General features: G+C 34.2%; 1 protein-coding gene across 30 annotated transcripts in view; it reads right to left on the reverse strand.

Moving 5' to 3' along the window:
- Positions 1 to 4,403: 4,403 nt before the first annotated feature.
- Positions 4,404 to 20,819, reverse strand: part of PLEKHA5 (pleckstrin homology domain containing A5) — a 188,782-nt gene continuing 172,366 nt past the window's right edge. For 20 of the 30 annotated variants that reach the window (XM_051961343.1, XM_051961348.1, XM_051961347.1 and 17 more), the window contains 4 exons: positions 18,503 to 18,630; positions 17,896 to 18,041; positions 16,157 to 16,241; positions 4,404 to 8,008 (listed from right to left, as the gene is read on the reverse strand). In XM_051961343.1, coding sequence (XP_051817303.1) covers positions 7,990 to 8,008; positions 16,157 to 16,241; positions 17,896 to 18,041; positions 18,503 to 18,630 — 378 coding nt within the window. In that variant the 3' untranslated portion in view covers positions 4,404 to 7,989. Of the gene's footprint in view, positions 8,009 to 16,136; positions 16,242 to 17,895; positions 18,042 to 18,502; positions 18,631 to 20,819 lie in introns of all 30 variants that reach the window. The other 10 variants (XM_051961377.1, XM_051961345.1, XM_051961376.1 and 7 more) reach the window with 1 other exon arrangement.

Below are 20,819 nucleotides of genomic sequence, written 5' to 3' on the forward strand. Positions count from 1 at the left end.
TTTCTTCAAGGTTCCCATCTTCTGCAAGAGGCTGTTATCAACCTCCTCCTCCCCAAACTCTCTTAGTTGCTAGTTCCTTTTCCTTTCAAATTATCTTATATTTATCTTGTTTGTACCAAGTTATTTATAAGTAGTCTCCCCTATTAGGATATATGCTTTTTGAGAACAGAGCCAATTTTGATTTTTAATGTACCTCTATTACTTAGGACAGTACTTGCACATAGTGCTTAATAAACACTCAAAGAATATAGGTTGTTTACAAAATAATAGACATACTCTAACAAGTTCCAGACAATTCAGAGAATGGTAAAATATTACTAGAAAAAGGATTATTAAAAAAATCATGCAAACCAGTAACTGAAGCTTTGATTTGTCTGGTAAGGTAAGGGCTTTCCCAGGGACTTCTAGGGCTGCAATGCTTATTCTATCCAGAGCCCTTTACACTAATCTTCTAGACATACAACAAAACAGTAGGCCTAGAAATTATGGCCTTGGATTTCTGTTCCCATAATCAATTCTTTCCCTTTCTGTGATATTAGAACATAAGTATGTAGGTAGGAGTTCAGGTAAGAAGCATTTGTTAGTACTTACTGGGTGCCAGTCTTGTGTAAAGCAATAGAACTGCCAAAAATATGATTCTGTCCTCAAGGAACTCACATTCTACTGGGGAGACAACTTGCACATAACCACATAGATCTCTGTTGTATATATATATGTGTGTGTGTGTAAATGGGTAATCCCATTAGAAACAACTATCATGGGGCATGGGATTGGAAAGACATTTTGTAAAATAAGATTTGAACTGTTGGAGGAAGCCAGGGAAGAAGAGAGGTATCAGTGAAGAGAGAAAGCATTCCAGAAATGGGAGGCAGACAGTGAAAAAGCACACAATCAGGAAATAGAGGAAAGGTATCTTCTCCTATCTCTTCTTTGCAGTCATTCTTGTTCTTAATATTTTTGCAAATTTTTATTGTTTTTGTGATTGTGGTTCTTTTTATTTGCATTATTGTATTCCTTGTTTCTCTGTCTGTATACCTCATATTACAACAGTTTACATAAGTCTTTTTATGGTTCTGTATATTTATCATATTCTTTATTTTTTGTACCTCTGCTGTATATTATTACATTCACACACCATGTTTTGATGAACTATTCTCTATATGATGGGCATCTACTTTGTATTTAAGTTTTTGCTGTTATATACACAAAAATTAAGGTGCCATAAATATTTTGATATACATTAAACTTTTCTTTTTGTTAATGATATCCTAAGGGCATAGGCAGTGGAATCTTTGGGTCAAAGGGTATTGCTATTGTAGCCACTTTATCTGCATCTATACTAATTGCCTTCCAGAATGGCTGTATTAATGTACACTTCTAACAATGTATTAGGATGCTTATCTTTCAACTTTTCTCCAACTGACTATTCTCCTTTTCTGTCATCTTTTCTAATTTTCTGGGTGAAGTGAAATCTTGCGTCTCTTTTAATCCTTTCCTTTCCTTTTACCTTTTTGGGAATTGTCATACAGAATAGTTTCCCACTTCCAACTTTTCTCAAAACAATATATCTTTGGCTACTCTTTCAAGTTACTGGATTTACCTTTTTTGTGCTACCTGACACACTGAGTGAGGAAGAAGAATGGGCATTTTCCTCATTGTCCCTTCTAGATATTCTCTCTACTCCATTTACACAACCTGAGATTCATTCTATCTGTTAATTACCCTAGTCATATGTGAATTAATGTTGATTTACTTTCCTTTTTTTCTGGAATTTGGCTCCTAGCTCACTATCTTTCTTTTTACCCCAACTTCTGCGCCCTTTTAAGTAAAAAGTATTTTTTTTTACTTATAAAGATAGTTTTTCAAAATTCATTTTTTAAAATAAGATTTTGAGTTTTAATTTTTTCTCTTTTTCTCCTCTCTTCTCTCTCCCACATGGCAAGGAATCTGATCTAGTTTTATATATGTGTAATCATGGTGAACATTTTTCTACATTAATTATGTTGTGAAAGAATAAAAAGAAAAAAAAAACCAAGAAAGTGAAAATAGTACATTTTGCTCTGTATTCAGACTCCCATCAATTCTTTCTCTTGGTGTGGAAAGCATTTTCCATCATTGGACTTTTGGAATTGTCTGAGAAGAGCTGTATCTATAATTTGCTATTACTGTGTACAGTGTTCTTCAAGTTCTGCTGACTTCACTCAGCATCAGTTCGTATCTTTCCAGGTTTTTTGAAATCGGCCTTCTCGTCATTTCATTTTTTTTTTTTTTTCACTTAATAGTATTTTGTTTTCTTCAATTACATGTAAAAATAGTCTTAAACATTAATTTGTAAGATTTTAAATTCCAAATTTTTTCCCCTTCTTCTCTTACATCTCCTCTCCCTAAGACAGCAAGCCATCTGCTATAGGTTATACATGCATAATCATTTTAAACATATTTCCATATTAGTCAAGTTGTGAAATAAGAATCAAAACAAAAGCGGTGAGGCCTGGAGAGACTTACATGAACTGATAATAAGTGGAAACAAGAAAATATAATACACGTCAACAATGAGATTATGTGATGATCAATTCTGATGGAAGTGGCTCTTTTCAACAATGAAAAGATCTAGGCCAGTTCCAATCATCTTGTGATGAGGAGAGCCATCTGCACCCAGAGAGAGGATTGTGGGAACTGAGGGTGGTTCACAACATATTTTAATTGTGGTGTGCTTGAATTTTATTTTCTTTCTCATTTTTAAAAAACTTTTTGATCTGATTTTTTCTTGTGCAGCAAGATAATTGTATAAATATGTATACATATATTGGATTTAACAAATATTTTACCATGTTTAACATATATGAATTACTTTCCATTTAGGGGAGGGGGGAGGGGGAAGGAAGGGAAAATTTGGAACACAAAGTTTTGCAAAGGTCAATGTTGAAAAATTATCCATGCCTATGTTTTGAAAATAAAAATCTTTCATTAAAAAAAATAATAATATATCCACAAAGGGAACAAGTATGGCCAGAATACATGGTTGGAGTGGAAAAAATTATGCTATTAGTCTTAAAAAATTGCCATTGTCTTCTGGTGTCATCTCATTGTTCCCACTAGTCATTAGTGATGTACTTTCTCCATGAAGCGGGAGGTTGTATGCGATTTCTCTTGAATATTTATTGTCCCTTCTTCATCTGATAAAGCTGTTGTGGGATGTTGCTTTACTAGTTCCATGATTGCTGCTAGTTCTCATCAGGCACAGCTCCGATGGGCACAAAGCTATGCGTGAGCTGGGCGCTTCGGCCAACCCTCACGTTGCAGTTCCGGCTAGAATGCGCCCCCAAAGTGCATACAAGGACACGCTTGTGTACATCCAGGAACTTACAGTTTCATTTTGTGTTAGACTGATGTGGATATAGGAGATGGAAAAGGCAGGAGATACTCCTTCCTGGTATTTGATAACATATTTGTACATATAAAACAGCTGGGGCTGCCAGGAAGCACGGGGGATAAAGCACTGTTCTTGGAATTGAATGGGACTGATTGGATGAAGTGTTTCTCAGTATTGAGTCACATGATCCTTGTTCCCAGAGCACCGGGGGTGGTCATATGATCTCTGGAGGGATGAACTTTGAACCTTAGGATACAGGAAGTTAATAAAGTTGCAGGAAGTGATGTGACCTGTGGGAGGCAGCCAACATTAGTGGCCATTGGTCAAGGATGACTGTGTCCTTTTAGTCTATCCAATGAGAAGCCTCCGGTCTTTTGCATTTAAGTCCTAGAGAAGGTGGAAACTGGCTATGTTCCAGAAGCACACGGTGGAGTTGGGATGGTGGGCCTCTCTCTGCAAGGATTAAATAAGTGCTTTCTCTTTGTACCTGAAGGTGTCTCTGATTAGTTAATTTGGGAAAGGAGGTCTTACACACGTCCCACACAGAATTGCAGTTTTTCAAATCTGGCCTCAGATACTTCCTAGTCACTTAAACCTGTTTGCCTCAGTTTATGGTGTACAAAAAATGAGCTGGAGAAGAAAATGATGAACCATTTCAGTATCTTTGCCAAGAAAACTCCAAGCAGGGTCACTGAGTTAGACATGACTGGAATAACTGAACAGATAAAGACAAATTTCAGAATGAAAAGAATGAATAATAATTATCTAGTTTATTTAGGACCTCAAAAAATAAATAGCAATGTCTTTGAAAACTAACAATGAATTTTTAATTTTTAAAATATTTTTATTCTGTCTGAATCTGTGATTTAATTGACATGAGTAATTCCTAGTGTACACATCATAAATAGCTTATAAAGAATCACTTAGGACTATTATCGCAGTATTTGTCAGGTTAGATTTGAATAACAAAGTTGGCCCTATATGTAGTATATCAGGCTGCCTCTCCAAACTTAAAAAAAAAATGGCTATGTTTAATATTCTTTTTTAAAAAATATTTTATTTCATCAGTTCTCAAACCCTCCAACTCCTTCACCTGCTGAGAAAATCAACAATATCAATTAAACATGTGAAATCTTGTAAAACATTTATTAGTCGCATTGCCAAAAAAAGATGAAAAAAATTAGACTTCAATCTGCACTGATTCCAACAGTTCTCTCTGCAGAAGATTAAAATTTGGAATTGTCTTTGATCATTGTTTAATCAAAGTAGCTGTCTTTCACAGTTGATCCATCATCTTTACAAAATTACCATTAATGTGTACAATGTTCTATTTCTGCTCATTTAAGTCTTCCCACGTTTCTCTGAAGCCATCCCCCTTATAATTTCTTATAGCATAATAGTATTCCATTATGATCCTATGCTACAACTTGTTTAGCCTTTCCCCAACTGATAGTAAATCCCTTCAGTTTCCAATTCTTTGCCATCACAGAAAGAGCTGCTATATTTTTGTAAATACATGTACTCTTCCTTTTCTTTTTGATCTTTTAGGATATAGACCTAGTAGTTCCAAATCTGCCCCAGCATTTTCCTTTCCTGCCAAATTAACCAATTTGATAGGTATGAGGAGGTATCTCTTTCTTGTTTTAATGTGCATTTTTCCAATCAAAAGTCATTTAGAACATTTTCCCACAGACTATTGATAACTATTTCTACTTCACAGAACAAACATTTCTGCTTGTATTCTGCTCATTCATCATTTGGGGAATGGCTCTTTATACAAATGACTCAAGTTCCCTATACATTTGAGAACCTAGTAATGAATCTTTTAAAAAAGTATACATTGCCTAGAATTAAATTTTATTTTATTAAAAATTTCCTTGATAAGAATAAGTATTTAAATACATAAAAAAGGAAGAAAAATTTATAATTAAAATTCTAGATGTTTATTCCACTGTCACTATGCCTCATATATAGTCAAAGAATATTCTTAAACGATTGTATTTAATGAAAGCAAAATATAACCGATCCACGATTCCAGATTTTTGTCAAAAAAGAAAAACAAATTGTGTACTCTTCCCTTGAATTTATTTCATTTATATCATAGGTTGAAACTGGTTTGTAAAATTACATTCTAATATGTAATATAATTCAAACATTCTATTTACTTTAAATGTTCCTTCTTGCCCCTCTTAACATTTTTTGCCCTTAATTTCAATGTTCATGTTTTTAGATATATATGAGACAGAGTGTTCCAAGTCCTAGTGAAGTTTTAAGCTATTAAAGCACAAAGAAACTTTCGGATTTTGAATTACTGATTACTGGATATTATTATTACAAATCACAAAATTGATTATTATAAAATTGCAAAACTTCTATTTTTACTAAAAAAAAAAAAAAAGCCCTCCTCCCAGCACAAAGTTCAATTTACTTTTTATCCTGTGCATTTTATTTCTTGAAATAAAACTCAATATACATTTTTAAAAAGCTCATTTTTAAAAAAATAGAGCTACTTGACTACACCTTAAAATCTAAATCATTCTGACTTTCATTGATAGGTCAAGAATAGCTTCAACTCCGGTAAATGTGACTTAAATGCAAATAAGCCATAGTTTTTTCTGTCCAGGACAGAAATTCAGGTCTTCCCCTCCCAAATGGCTACCTTTGTGATGGTAACTTGGGCTGTCTTTTTTACATGTACAACTCCTTACTCTTTGAGTGGGCCAGGTCTCAAACAAGGAAAGACTTCTCTTTAAAGCCAGGGTCATCCAGTAGATTTCTGAGCCATCACCAGTCATGATCTTTGTCTTATCCCTGGACTTTGACTGGAAAGGACCAACGGCACAGCTCTTAAATCTAATTCATCCCAAAGTCAAGGTCACCTTCGTATGTCATTGGTCTTCTCTGAGAACAAAGGATAAACAATAACAATACCCCAAAGTTTTAGGCTTAGACTTCAATAAGAATTAATTGGGCTTGCATAGGTGGCCAATGGCTTTTTAGTAAAAGGCTATTTTTATGCAGAAATCCAAAAGGAGCAAATTTCCTTGTGTTTTGCCATCAATGTGAAGTACAAAGGAAAGTTTTATAGCAGAGTAGAGGATGGGGGTTCTCAACCATTTTTGTAGTGCAGTGAAGCTCATGCATTTTTTTTCAATTTTTTTTGGCAATTTACATTCATAATCAAAGGAAATGTTAAATTTCAGGTAAAGACCACTGAAAATAAGTATTTATTTTACTTTCTTTCAAGTTCACAGATGCTCTGAAGTATATTCACATCCTCCTTCAAGGTACAGGAACTCCAGGTTATGAATCTCTGGCATAGAATAAAAAAGACAGCATTCTTTAATAGTGCTACTGACTATAAGAAATGGTCTGGGAAAAGATATGATAGACCTGAAAATTTCCACGAGGATATATTAAACTGCATGATTGTTTAGACTCACAAACGTCAATGAGGTGATTAATTATTTTCCCTTTTAAAAAGTGACAAAATTCAAACAACTGAATAGGAAGAACAGAATAGAAAGCAATGCAGTTTAATAAAACAAGTATATAGAAGGTAGGAGACTTTGTATATAACTCTATGCTTTGGATTAGCTGTGTATGTTGACATTTAACTTTGTTGAGCCCTGAGTTTCTTTATCAATAAAATGGGGAGGCTGTCTAAAACTTTTTTTTTTTTTGGGAGTTCCAACATTTCCCTTGTTGATTACCAATGCTACCATCATCTTTTTTCTTCAGTTTTAAGTGGAGGGGAAAAAATCAGTAACACAGATATTTAAGAACATCAACATTTATTTAACATGATAGAAAAGAAATGAGATATGAACATTTGCATTTAAACAATAGTAACTTTATATACTTATATTGCATGTGCTCATTGTATAATATATACACAATGAACATAATTACATTTGTACACAAACTAAGTACTGGAATTGGAAACCTTATTGCTGTACACACCTACTCCAAAGAAGTAAAAGCCCAGTACCTCAAAATACCTACACTTTATTTTTTAAGGAAAAATAGGCCATAACATTTGTGTATATACTGACAACAGTGTGGCAGTAACTGCTGACGCTGCAATGTGACTGAGTGCAATGTGACTGAGAAATAATTATAGCAAAAAACAGGACATTTCACTTAGCAATAATAAAATGGCACATTTTAAATACACACACACATATATAAGAATTTTACAAACCAAGTGTGAAACAATGCATTAGAGTAGCCAAGAGAAAATAAGCTTCAGTAGAGATGTGTAAAAAGGAACCAATTTCTATAAAGTCAAAATCCAAATGTAAATCAACTTTGAATTAAGAAACATTTAAATCTGGAACACAGCAACTAAGCTATGGCTGTAGGCTACACATTAAAAAGCACCATTATTTATGTGCACTGAAATCATAGCAGCAAGCTGGTGTCATAATAGATAACCTTGATATTGTGGAGTGTACCTATGGGCCATTAAAGCTATTTTGGAATAAACATTTCCAGAAGTGATAAAATGATGCTCTGTGGCTAAAAGCATCTGAACTATGAATTTCATAGATTTAAGAGACTGTACAAATTCTTCTGACATTTCCATAGGTCCATATCCTTAACTATGAATTGTTTCAACAGAAGCTGTTGTAGCTAGAAAAGAAGAAAAGAAAATTAATTTTACCACCCACAAAATTAAAAGAATTAATGTTTCACATTTCTAACTGAGTCAAATATACAGAAAAAACATGTTTATAGACAAGGCTGTTAAACTAGTAAGACACAATAATAAATAAAAAATGCTTGTTGATGAGGGAAAAGAAAGAAACCACAAATTTGCTGGACCAAACTAAAATATGTAACAATATGCAAATAACTAACTATATAAGTGTCCTTTACAAAACTTAACTAAATGCTTCCAAAGCCAAGAATTAAGAAAACAACATACATAGGCAAGAAAATACATTAAAATTCCAAAAATTACGATGACACCAGCAGAGAGACTAAATTATCATTCTGTGATATCATGGTCCTTTTAAAATAGTTGAAAATTTAAAAAGTATTGGCTGAATAACAAGATTTTACTCTCAAAAGGGGTATAAAATATATAAAAACTTGGCATATGTTGCTAGTTTTTCAACTAGTGAGTAGGTTTGGGGCTTGAACACATTTAATTTTACTGTTTTAACTTAACCAATAATGTTAATTGTCTTTTAGGGTAACACTCTTGCCAAGACTGAAATAATCATTTTCATGTATAGTTTATTTGGCAATAATATTTGACTTCTTCCTGTCACATGAGTATGTTATTAGTTGCGCTGAAATGACTAAATTAATAGGTCTTAAAGGTCTAAGTGGAATAGTTGAGATCTGTGTATCAGATGCTTAACAATTATTTAATGGCTTAATTTGAATTAGAGAATAAAAAGAGTGCAGCTCTGGACAGCAAAGGAATAGAAACTAACAAAAGGACTGTGCTGTGGTGCCATTTGAAGTCTATACAAATAACAAGCAAGAACAAAAAAGGGGTATTTGTTCTGTTACTAACTGTGCTTAAGTAAAAATTATAAGCACCAGAAGACTAAAACACAGTTAAACAATAATTTCTGGATCAAGGAGAATACTCTGAAAACGGAAAACAAAAGCATTTGGCAAAATACCCAACTGCTATAGATTCTGAAACAGAAGCCTGACTCACTCAATTTATTTTTAAATGAATAAAACAAATAGTAATGATAAGACACCTGTAGAGTTAAAAACATCTCCAAGTAGAATTAAGAATAAATTCAACCATCCCTACCTCTCTATCTCCAAGCTTTTCCTACCTGTCTTTAAACATATGTGCTTAAGTCTATTCCCCCACCCCTCCCAGCCAAACTAAAACCAAACTTCCTAAACTTAGAGCCTACAATCTTATCAAGCCATCATCCTATTGTAATGCCGGAGAAACTGAGGCAGGAGAGAGATTAGAGAGTTTTTAATATTTTATTAATGGGAGAGTAAGATTGACTGGACAGGACTCTCGTCTAAGATTATCCAGTCAGACAGAGATAAGTATACTGGGACCAAGGAATCCATATTGGTCCCAGGGCTGGAGGACCCAAAGAATCCAGCGTCCAGCATACAGCTGCCAGACACCATTCTCCAGCAATGAATGGAAGAACCCCAACTTCTTAAATACCTTTTTGGAGACAAAGAAGAGAAAGGGAGGGAAGGTTTTTTTAGCAGGGAGGGGAAGCCATAAAACTCTAAAAATTCCAGAGACAAAGAAGTAAAGATATCATGGGTTGATCTTGGAATATTCTAAAGGAGTATTGTAAATCCGTAAAAGAATCAGGAGATCTACTCTTTTATCTTGCTAATTTATAACCTGAGAGCTACGTGACAGATCAGTAAATGAAACTGGGACAGGGAAACTGAGTCAAGACAGTTAAAGAAAACTGTGGCATAACACTATATCTAACTACTCTTTTTTTAGACCAACTCCTAAAATCAGTTGTCTACATTCACTTTTCTACTTCTCATCTTCTAACTCAGTCTTAAATCCTATCCAATCTTGCTCCCAATCTCATTATTTGAAACTGCTCATTCTAAACAAGACAATGGGCTTTTAGTTAATTTGCCTAATGCACTAATTCTTAGTCATTCTTTTGGACTTCTCGGCAGCATTTAACATTATTCACTCCCTTTTCTTTCTGGATACTCCCTCCTACTTTGATGATTTATGATTTCATTCTCTTCTCCATTTCCTCCTACTTAGCTAGAGCTAGTCCTGGTCAGTCTCCACTGCCATCTGATTGGCTATGTATCTCCATTCTGGAGCCTTTTTATATTCTCCCTTGGTGACCTCATCAATACTATAAGTTTAATTATCATCTTTGTGCAAATGAACTGGAGATATGTCCAGGTTTAGTCTCCTTGGACCTTTACCATCTAGGATAGATTGTTTACCAAACTCCCCTTCTCTATTGAAAGTACAGATGAGGTCCAGGGTTGTTTAGTCAGAATTACTGTAATCTGAAGTAAGCAAGGAAGAGCACTGATAGGATTCTAAATGAATCTTTTTGATTTCAATAAGGCCTTTTGTTCAAGTGGACCTTTATTCACCTGGGTGGAGATCTCTGGTAGAATTCTTATTAGAATGTCTAGCACTGACAAAACCATCATAAATCCAGTTACTGTATCCAATCAGAAAGCCAAGTTATGATGTCCCAGGAGCTGCAGAGGACATTAGATGTTATTTGGTTTAAATGGTTCATTTTACAAAAGAAACTTGAAAGAGGGGTTTGGCTAAGGTGATATAAGAGATTTGGGGTGAAACAGTAGATTCACCACAGGAACCCACCTAAATACCCAGATTCCATACCTTGTAATCTATGATTCTGAACTTGCACTGATGTAGAATGTTAGGCATGATAAGGGCTGTTCCTTCCTTTAAGAATGAGATCACATTAATTCTGATAAGACTTAGCTTTCCTCAGCAATATAATCATTTAAGAAAATTCCAAAAGTCTCACTAAGGAAAATGCTATCCACTCCAGGGAAAGAATTATGGAATCTGAATGCAGATCAAAGCATACTATTTTCACTCTTTTTTGTTTTCTCTTTGCTGTGTTTTCCTTTTGCTATGATTCTTTCACAACATGACTAATGTGGAAATGTTTAATATGATTGTATATGTATAACCTTTTATCAAATTACAAGTGAGCTCCCAATGATCTTGTAAAGAAGAGAGCCATACCCAAGAGAGGCTTGGGGAGATTGAGTATAGATCATATAGCATTTTCACTTCTTTTGTTGTTGTTTGCTTGAATTTTATTTTCTCTAATTTTTTTTCCCTTTTTGAGCTGCTTTTCTTGTGCAAGATAATTGTACAAATATGTATGCCTATATTGGATTTACATATATTTTTTACCATATTTAACATATATGGGGGAGGGAGAGAAGATCTACTTTACTTAATTCCTTTGCTAACTGTTTTAGAGTGCTAAATTCTTTTTAGTGTTTGCTGGTCAGTCTAACAGAACTTTTCTAACAGAATAATCTCCATTATATTCTTTATAATTTGTTTAGTCATTACTTATATTTCCTTAGTTTCTAATTGGTCTTTATTACTCAAAATAAGTTCCTAAAATTATTTTTTAGATATATAGGTTTTCTTTAGTCTCTTTGGAACATAAACCTGTAAGTGGTATCATTGGGTCTAAAAGCATGCAGTTTACTAACTTTGGTATTACAGTTCCAAATTGTCTTCAAGAATGGGAGGAACAGTTTATGTAGTTCAATCAATGTATTAATGTACCTGTTTTGTGGCTCACTTGATGGCTTAATTCTCTACTCACCAAGCCAAACACAATTCTGTTAGGGAACTTGCCTTTTCCCTTAACTGCTAAAACCACTTTTCCTTGATAAAAACCTTAATGGATTTAGCTCACTCTTAGCAGCATAATAAAATCTGCCACTTAAAGGATGTCTAAGTCTCCAATTTTTTTTTTTTGAGACAAGGGACTATAACCCCAATATGCTTTGGGGATATTACCTTGTATTCCATCATTTTTGTGGCCCCAGTATGGGGAGAGTCTGATTGTACCCCATAACCTCAACACTATTTCTGTCTCCCAGATGCCTCTGTTGGATTTATTCAGGACTCATTTTCCCTTAGTTCACCTATCCAATTAATTCCCAAATACTGTCATTTCTATCTCCATAATTTCTGTAGGCACTGATTTGCCTGCTGCTGATCTAGATTAGTATAAAATACTCTGTGTTAATCTCTCTTCATTCTAACTCCATCCTCTTTTCTTCTGCTAAAGTGATTTTAATTAAATGCAGATTTGAGCTCGACACTCCTATGTTCAATAAACATTAGAAATTCCATACTGTCTCTAGTATAAAACATTGACTCAAACTCCCTTGTTAACCACGCAAGTCTTTGCAACTTGGTCCAACTTATATTTCCAGCTTTATTATACACTAGTTCCCCCTTCCCCAATACTCTGATCTAGTCAAATTGACCTTGTCTCTGTGCCGTCCCCCAAATTGCAAAGTACTTATTTTTTTTATGTTCATTCTTTACATACAAAGAATGTTCCCCCTGACATGTATATAAAATAAAAGATGTTCCAAAGAGTCTAACTGAAGTAAAAAGGTTTAAAAATTTAATTCATTATGCTAACTGAATTATTAACTACATAACTCATACTTAAAGACTATTTAAAATGTAAATTCTTGAGAATAGGAAATATTTTACTCTTTATATCCATAGGATCAGGTCTGATAGTAGGAATTTAATAAATGCTGATGGGCATTCAAAAGCACATATTAATATTTATGTCAGTTAGGTATAAAATATACCTAAATACAGTACCAAATATTAGGGCATCTGAATACTGAAAACAAAATTCGGAAAAGAACAGAGATTTTTTTGTTCTGACTTTTTCAGAAGACACAAAACAAGAAAAACAACACAAAGAAAACAACTTAAGATTTGTCAACGCCATGATTAGCAAAATCCCAATATATTACTTAATATTGTTTTTGCAGTTTAATAAACCTAAAAGCTAATTTAGAAGCCAGATAGTAGAAGGAAAGCTACAACTTTTTTTCTGTTTTTAAAATAATTTTTTTGGCAGATAATTCCCTAAGTATTTGTAAGCAGCCCTGCCCTGTCCCCCCAAATATGAAAATACTTGCATCACACTATGACAAAAAATAAGTTAAAAAATCCACTCATGAAATGTCAGTTACTAAGAACGTTAGGGAGCATTTAGTCTAACAATTTATTTTGCACATAAGAAAACGAGTTCCAGACAATTTCAAGTTCAAATTGTCAATGAGTGGTAGAGCTAACATTAAGTACAAGGCTCCTGATTACTGGTGTAGCACTCTCCCCTAAAAGTAACCATCTTTTTTTGTTTTCACCATTTTCACTGTAATCCAGGACTGACTGTTATGGCCTCTCAGATAAATTTCTTTAGGAATTATTTTGATGATTTTTGATGTCATATCACATCATTTCATTCAATTTAATTCAATAGATATATAGTAAGCCTTTGATATGTACAAGGCACTTGAACTAGCTGGGACAAAAATTGAGGGAAAAAAACACAAAAGACATTAGCACCAAAATATCCATAGCAGTATGTATTATTTGTTATTAAAACTGGAATGCCTCAAATATAAACTTATGTCATAAGAAATAACTACTATGACAAACACAAAGCAATGAAGTGATGAAGAGTAAAGAAATATATTTTTCTTAAAATCTTGTCAAAATTCATATATGTATATATACATTTATTATTATTATAGCATTTTATTTACAAAACATATGCACAGGTAATTTTTCAACAGTGACCCTTGCAAAATCTTCTGTTCCCACTTTTCCTCGCTTTCCCCTTCCCCCTCCCCTAGATGGCAGGTAGTCCAATACATGCTAAATATGTTAAAGTATATGTTAACTGTATAAATATGTATGTATATATTGTATTTTTCTTGCTGCACAAGAGAAAGAAGGTTAAAAAAAAAACCAAGAAGGAAAACAAAAATGCAAGCAAATAACAACAGAAAGAGTGGAAATGCTATATTGTGGTCCACACTCATTTCCCTTAGTTCTCTCTCTGGGTGTAGTTGATTCTCTTCATTACTGAACTAGAACTGGTTTGATTCATCTCATTGTTGAAGAGAGCCACATCCATCAGAATTGATCAAAAATTTATATATATATATATATATATAAAATTTAATTTTTACATGTAAAGATAGTTTTCAACATTCATTTTTATGAAACTGTGTTTTTCGCCCTTCCTTCTTTACCTCCCCCTCTACAAGACAGCTAGAAACCTGAAATAGGTGAAATATCTGCAATTCTTTTAAACATATTTCCATATTTGTTATGTTTAGATACCTGATTTCATCAAAGGCACATTCTCTGTACCACTTCCCTACTTCTTCCTATAAATTCATACATCTTTCTGATGACCAGCTTTATGTTGCTTTTTTCAGATAAAATGGCAATGTGTTACAGGTATCTTATCCCCACTAAGCACTTCTTTATTAAGTAGCTAGTAGCTATATAGTAATTCCTAGTGTCAGGCATTGGGCTAAATGCTCTCCAAATATTATCTCAGCTCATCTTCACAGCAGCTCTAGGAGGAGGAAATGGGGCCAGAAGGGGTAGAGAGACTTCCCAGAGGACCCAGCTGATCAGGGTCTGAAGTCTTCTTGTCTGTCTCAATGCTCTTCCCAGGGTGCCACCTAGTGGCTAACTAGAGTACAGCAATTCATTACTTATCACCATATAGATTGACTGGAATACAGATGTTCAAAAACAAAAAAACCCAAAACTAGGCTTTTTATTTCAGGGAGAATCAAGGGCAATCCAGGCCATCAACATTCTTCTATTCAATTCTAGGCCCAGTTTACCATCCATCTTTATGGTCTGTCCAAATTGGATAGCCAATTGGTCCATAGAATTTTAAAGCAGAGGTGAGACAAAAAGATATCCTTTATATACTGTGCTTTTTCCATGTGAATAGTGTTAGGCTGAACTTTTTGGCCCAGAGTTCAGAGAGATTCCAGTTCAAAAGCTGCAACAGGCTCTTTTCTGCATGCAGCTCGCGGGGAGGGGGGCCCCCGGGAGGCCCCCCCCCTCTCCCCCCAATCCATTATTCTTTGATTGGCCTCAATTTCCACAACAGTAAAATGGAGATAACAGAACTTGCCCCTCAGGGTGGTGAGATAAAACACATAAATTGCATTTGTGAGAATCTCATTTTGTGAGATAATGCTTATATAAAATAAAATAATAAGATAAACTATCTCACAAAATGGGTTAATACTAAACACTTTGCAAAATATATAAGTGCTATTATTTTATTTTTATGGATATCATTTCAGGGGCCCTGTAATATTATAAGGTTTGATGTTATTAACAAAATGTCTTATCTGCAAACATCTAGGGCCTTACCCATATAGCCAGAAGGAATTCTTCCATTTGGACTCTGCAGTGAGTTTTTACATGATGGCATCAAAAAGACTTGGGATGCATCAAAAAGACTTGGGATGCATCTATCTCCCTGTTTTTTGCTTTGTTTAAAAATCATTAACTCAAATTAATCTCTTTTGTTACTTCTTTTAAGAAATCTTATGTGATGTTAATACATGCATCAGAAACATCTTGTTGAAGAGAGCCTTTAATGACTCATTTTGCTCTACTGAAACACATGCTTCATCTCCTCCTCTAGTCAAACAATAAAGTGAGTGACTTGATTAAAAGGCTGTTTTTCGAACATTACTTGGCAGCAATGTGAAGGACAAATTGGAGGGCCCCAGCAGACTGGTGGCAGAAAGACTAGTTAGGCAGCTATTAGAATAGCTTATATGAGAGAGCCCAAAACCTCAGAGTGATTACAATACAAGTACAATGGAAAGGATGGGTATGAAAAATCACTGTGGTGGGATAAAAATTAGGAGAATTTCTGAGACAAGTGAGCAGAATGATTATGAAATAATATAACTGCAAAGCTCAGGCCTCTCCAGGTTCAGGCTTTGTCTTAATCTCCACTTGATGCTGATTATACAAAGATAGGAGGTCTGTTTATCCAACAGCATTGGAAGCCTTAAAGATGGAAAGTTGTGGACTGACCCATGTAACATACCTATTCACTTTATCATCTTTTCTAAGTCACTCATGTACTGTCCAGGCTAATCTAGTAACATAACAGATGAACAGACAAGTACCTATGCAACACAAGCAAAATGGGGGGAAAAAAGAACATACTTCTCTGTAACTATACACACATGAAATGTGATCCTTCTGTGAGTTGTGGTTGTACTGATGGAACTGGTGATGTTGAAGGCTCAGGTGACTTGGGCAGATTTTTCACTGAAAACAACACACCAAGAAAATATGAGAAAATAATAAACCTTTAACATACAATAGACCTGTCATCCTGGGGCTCTGCTGAGATGGTAACAAACACAGTAAAAAAAACCCATAATACAAGGCCCTTCTGCTGTGCAGCTCTCACAGTGATATATAACATAGTATACTGCACACAGTAGGTTCTTGATAATGTACACAGAATGGTTAAGCAGAAATGAATAGATGTGTTTATTTTTTATTGCTACTGTCCAATTCAGGAACAAATTATTTAGATATTATGAAAGCTTTCATTAGAATCTTTGTTTCAAAATTTTTGTTCTGGTAGTTTTCTAGACTTCTGACTGATAGCTAAATGAGTTATTCTTAGGTTCCAAATCTGTCTCATCTTTAATAAATTTTCTAGTTTGGTATGGACAGACAAAACAGAGGAAAAATATCTTTCTTTTCCTAAACAATATTACATTGCTTTACATAAATAGCTACATATGAGATATGTACTATCATACAGCAGATAAACAATTCAGGATTGGAGATCTGTGTTGGTATTTATATACTAGAATTAACAGTCATCGACTGAACAATTTCCATCAAGTAATGTCAAGTCTTAGGGCCCTGGTTTCCTCATTTGAAAAACGAGGATAATAAGTTATAAGAGTAACTAATCTGCTGTGATAATGCAAGTACAGTGCTCTGAAAATGAAGGACAAACAACAACAGACAAGGAAACTTATGAGAAGTAAAATGATTTGCCAAGGGTCAATAAGGATCTGACGCAAGACTCAGGCGTGATCTTTTTCACTCCAAGGGTAAGGCTCTTTTCATAAAGACACCAAGCTGCTGCCAGGCTGCGAATGTTGTAAACCCTTAAGATTCTATAGAAACATGACTGGAGTGAGCTGTTTAGGACAAATTTCAGGAGCCAGTTACAGGTGAAAAATTTTTAGAAGTTAACTAACTTCCTGCTAATAGAAACAAATGAACTAGTGTGAATAACTTGCAGTCAGATCTAAGCAAAGCAATTCAATGTAAGACAATATTTTATGGTCTAACAAGAAAAAATCTTAGTACAGAATATTCTATCTTAGAATGGTAGTGAATATAGGTAACTAGTAGAAAAGTGGCTTTGAGATTTCTAAGTGGCATAGGGTAAGGAACACCAGTAAGAGTGATAAGAAGATGTGGACTTATGGTCAAGGCTTAAACACCTGTGTGTGATTTTGGACAAATCACACAGAGTCCCAGTTTCTTCATCTGTAAACTGGGGATAATAATTCACTTATACCCCACAATGGAAAATGATTCAAGGAAGTATATCCTACTTCTCTCTGGAAGTTTGAAAATTCTCAGTCAGAAAAATATTGCCATAACAGGATAATACAATAATTGTTGAGGTAAGCACAGAGTTTTAATAGACAGAGTCAGGACCAATGAATTCAGTCTTCAGTTTTGGCAAGTTCATTTTCCACATTTTCTAGAGAACCATCTTCTTGTGATAAGTATCAAGAAGACCCATTTTGTAAGTAAAATTGTGACTTTTTTTCACTGAATGAAAATGTCATTTATGTTTTTTTTATCAAGGTCAAAAATAGAAAAATGATGAGAAAATTACATGAAGTATGAGAATAAGAATCAGAATACACATAATGATACTTACCTGCTATTGCTTGATTTCCTCTTGAAATCTCAGCAGTTGATTCAAAAGAAATGATGTTCCCTTGTTGTTCACTGACACTGGTCATTTCCTTTTCTTCTGAGTTGACGTCTGGTTTATGATTTGTGATTAGACTCACAATTTGGGTGCTAATGAACATAGAGGGACATTTTAAAATTTGGTTCTAGATTATATAATGAACATCTAAATACAACAACTGAACTTAAGATACTGATTATTTTTCCTTATGTGAGATTATGAAGTTAAATCTTATTCTTCTTTTCTGGAATTAAAGTATTTTTTTCAAAAGTTCAAAGCTGAAAAAAAGAAGGGTATTATATTTCTCTTTTTCAAGAACTTAAGAAATTTGCATTAGTTCATTTGAGTTAACAGTAAAGAACATAATGAATGAAATTACCAAAAACAGTGAGACTTAAGAATCTAAATAAAAATAACCAAAAAACAAATCTCAATAAACAACTTTTGTAAGATGTAAGTTAAAATGTTAACAATACAATTGATTTGAGGCAATGCTATTTTCATATGTGTAAATTAAAATTCTCTGGTTTCTGGCATTGGTAATTTTTCTAATAGCTAATTTTGTTTTTACCTGTATGAAATATCATCAGATATTTTTTCTCTATCCTTTTGTTTATCCATCATTTCTTCAGAATGTTCTTCTCTTGGCTCAGATTTAAATAGTGTGTCAGAGAATGAGTCATTATCAGTTTTCACTAACTACAAGACAAAAGTTAAAGGTCTTCTTTCAAATCATTCTTAAATGTTTTCACAGATACATACAAAAAATATGCTCCCACAATTAAAATTAGGACTATAATATATTGTCTTCTTTGTGAAGTCACTGATACCATGATGCTTTTTGTAAGCTTTTCCAAAAACACTGAAGTATGTAATGGGATACCAAGATTCTGGGCTCAATAACAACATTCTAAAATACATAATAGATTGTAAATAAGAGTCAGCATTCAGAAAGGGTATATTATAAAGACTTCTCTTAGTCTGAATGTCTATATTTCAGAGTTGCTTTGAGAGAGGCTGAAAGTTAAATTTTAATATAGAGGTAGCATGGGGCAACTAGGTGATGCAGTGGATAGAGAATTAGCCCAGAAGTCAGGAGGACTGATTTCAAATCTGGTCTCAGATACTTAACACTTCTTAGCTGTGTGAGCCTAGGCAAGTCACTCAAGTCACTTAACCCTAATTGCCTCAGAAAAAAAAAAAAGACACGATCAAGGGAATGTTTAAAAATATTAAATCCTGGTGCCAGGGTTTATTCATACATCTGTAAGCCTGTCTGAAAAGTTCTATAATCCCTAGAAATTTGAAGGAACATGGAAAACATTATTTCTCAGATATTGCTCAAATGAGTCCAAATATAATAGTTTATCCATTCAAAATTCATTCAAGTAGAGTAAACATATATTAAATGCTTATTATAGTAGTCTATGTGAGGCATTGGGCATGCAATAAGGCGCTTAAAGGCTACTAAAGGGGATCTCCAGAGATACCAAGGAAATCAAACACAAAATAAATACAACAATGTAATTTCTGGAAGGAAGGCATTAACAAAGAGAGAGAGGGTGGAAACTGAGACAGTAACACATGAGCAGGACCCTTTAGGGACTCAAGGATTTCATTAGGTGGAGGCTAGGATAGTAGATCTGGGAAAGGAACATGCTTCTAAAGGCACAGAGAAGAGACAGACATGCTATTTGGAGACAAAACAAATACCTACTTAGCTGAAACTCAAGATAGTACAAAAAAGAGTAATGTGCAGTAAGCCTAGAAAGATGGGTTGGAGTCAAATTGGACCAGAACTAAGATGGCTGCATCAGTTTGGCAGCTTTGGAGAGAAGTTTCTGAGAGGAAGAGGAGAGTAGTAAAGGAGGCCATGAACCAGTAGGGTGATTCTGTGAGTGGAGAAGAGGGGGCAAATGGGATGCTCCTTATGAATGCAGAATTGATAAGGCTATATGTGACTGGAACTGAAGGACAGAGAGGGAAGAATTGAGAATGACATTCAGATTGCAAAACTGGGTGACTACAAGACGGTGAGAGCATCACAGATTGAAACTGACAGAGCAGTCAACAAAGAAATAACAGTTAAGATGCGCAAGAAAGAAGTCAATGGCCCTGGCCTCAGAAGTCTTTCTGCACATGGCTAACAAATAAAGTCAATTAGGACAACTAAAAACAAGGAGACAAATGAGACCTCATTAGCAATATTGAGAGCCAGAAGGATAAGCCCCATAAGTGCAACATAGTTCAAGAAGGTACTCCCTTATTCAACGGAAATGCTACCAGTAAAATGAGGACATGGTAACAACCTGTATTAAGATGAGATACTTATGTGGAAAAATTTAGGAACCAAAAGAAGGAAGTATGGTAGAGAGCATTTGGATAAAGATCTATGGAAGCAGAAATAGAAGCAATGTTATCATCAGAATATACTGAACACATGGACAGAAAGGAAATACTCAGGTAGCAAATAGTTCACAAGTATGTCAGAGAAGCATGATGCATAAGTGATAGGGAACTTGAGATAGCAGATTTTTAAAAGGTCCAGAATTTTCATTATTTGGTACCTATTTTGACTATCTCATGGTGTCAAGGAGATACTAATGTACTGTATGTATTTCTTGCTGTACAAGTGAGGTTAAATATCAGCCTTATTGTATATTGTATGTGGAATGTAAATCCCTATCTTGGAAAAATGTTTCTCTTATGCAGAAGAAATATTCTATTAAGAAAAATAAGCATTTAGTCTGTTTATTTCCCTATCTCTTGAAAAAAAAGGAAAAGAAAAAATGTACAGAATTCATATCAAATAAGCAAAACAAATTGCTATCTTGGTCACAAACAAAAATGTGCTTCCCATTCTGAATATTGGTGTCCATAATATAAAG

This window comes from Antechinus flavipes, chromosome 5 (genome assembly GCF_016432865.1).
Source record: "Antechinus flavipes isolate AdamAnt ecotype Samford, QLD, Australia chromosome 5, AdamAnt_v2, whole genome shotgun sequence".
Lineage (NCBI taxonomy): Eukaryota > Metazoa > Chordata > Mammalia > Dasyuromorphia > Dasyuridae > Antechinus > Antechinus flavipes.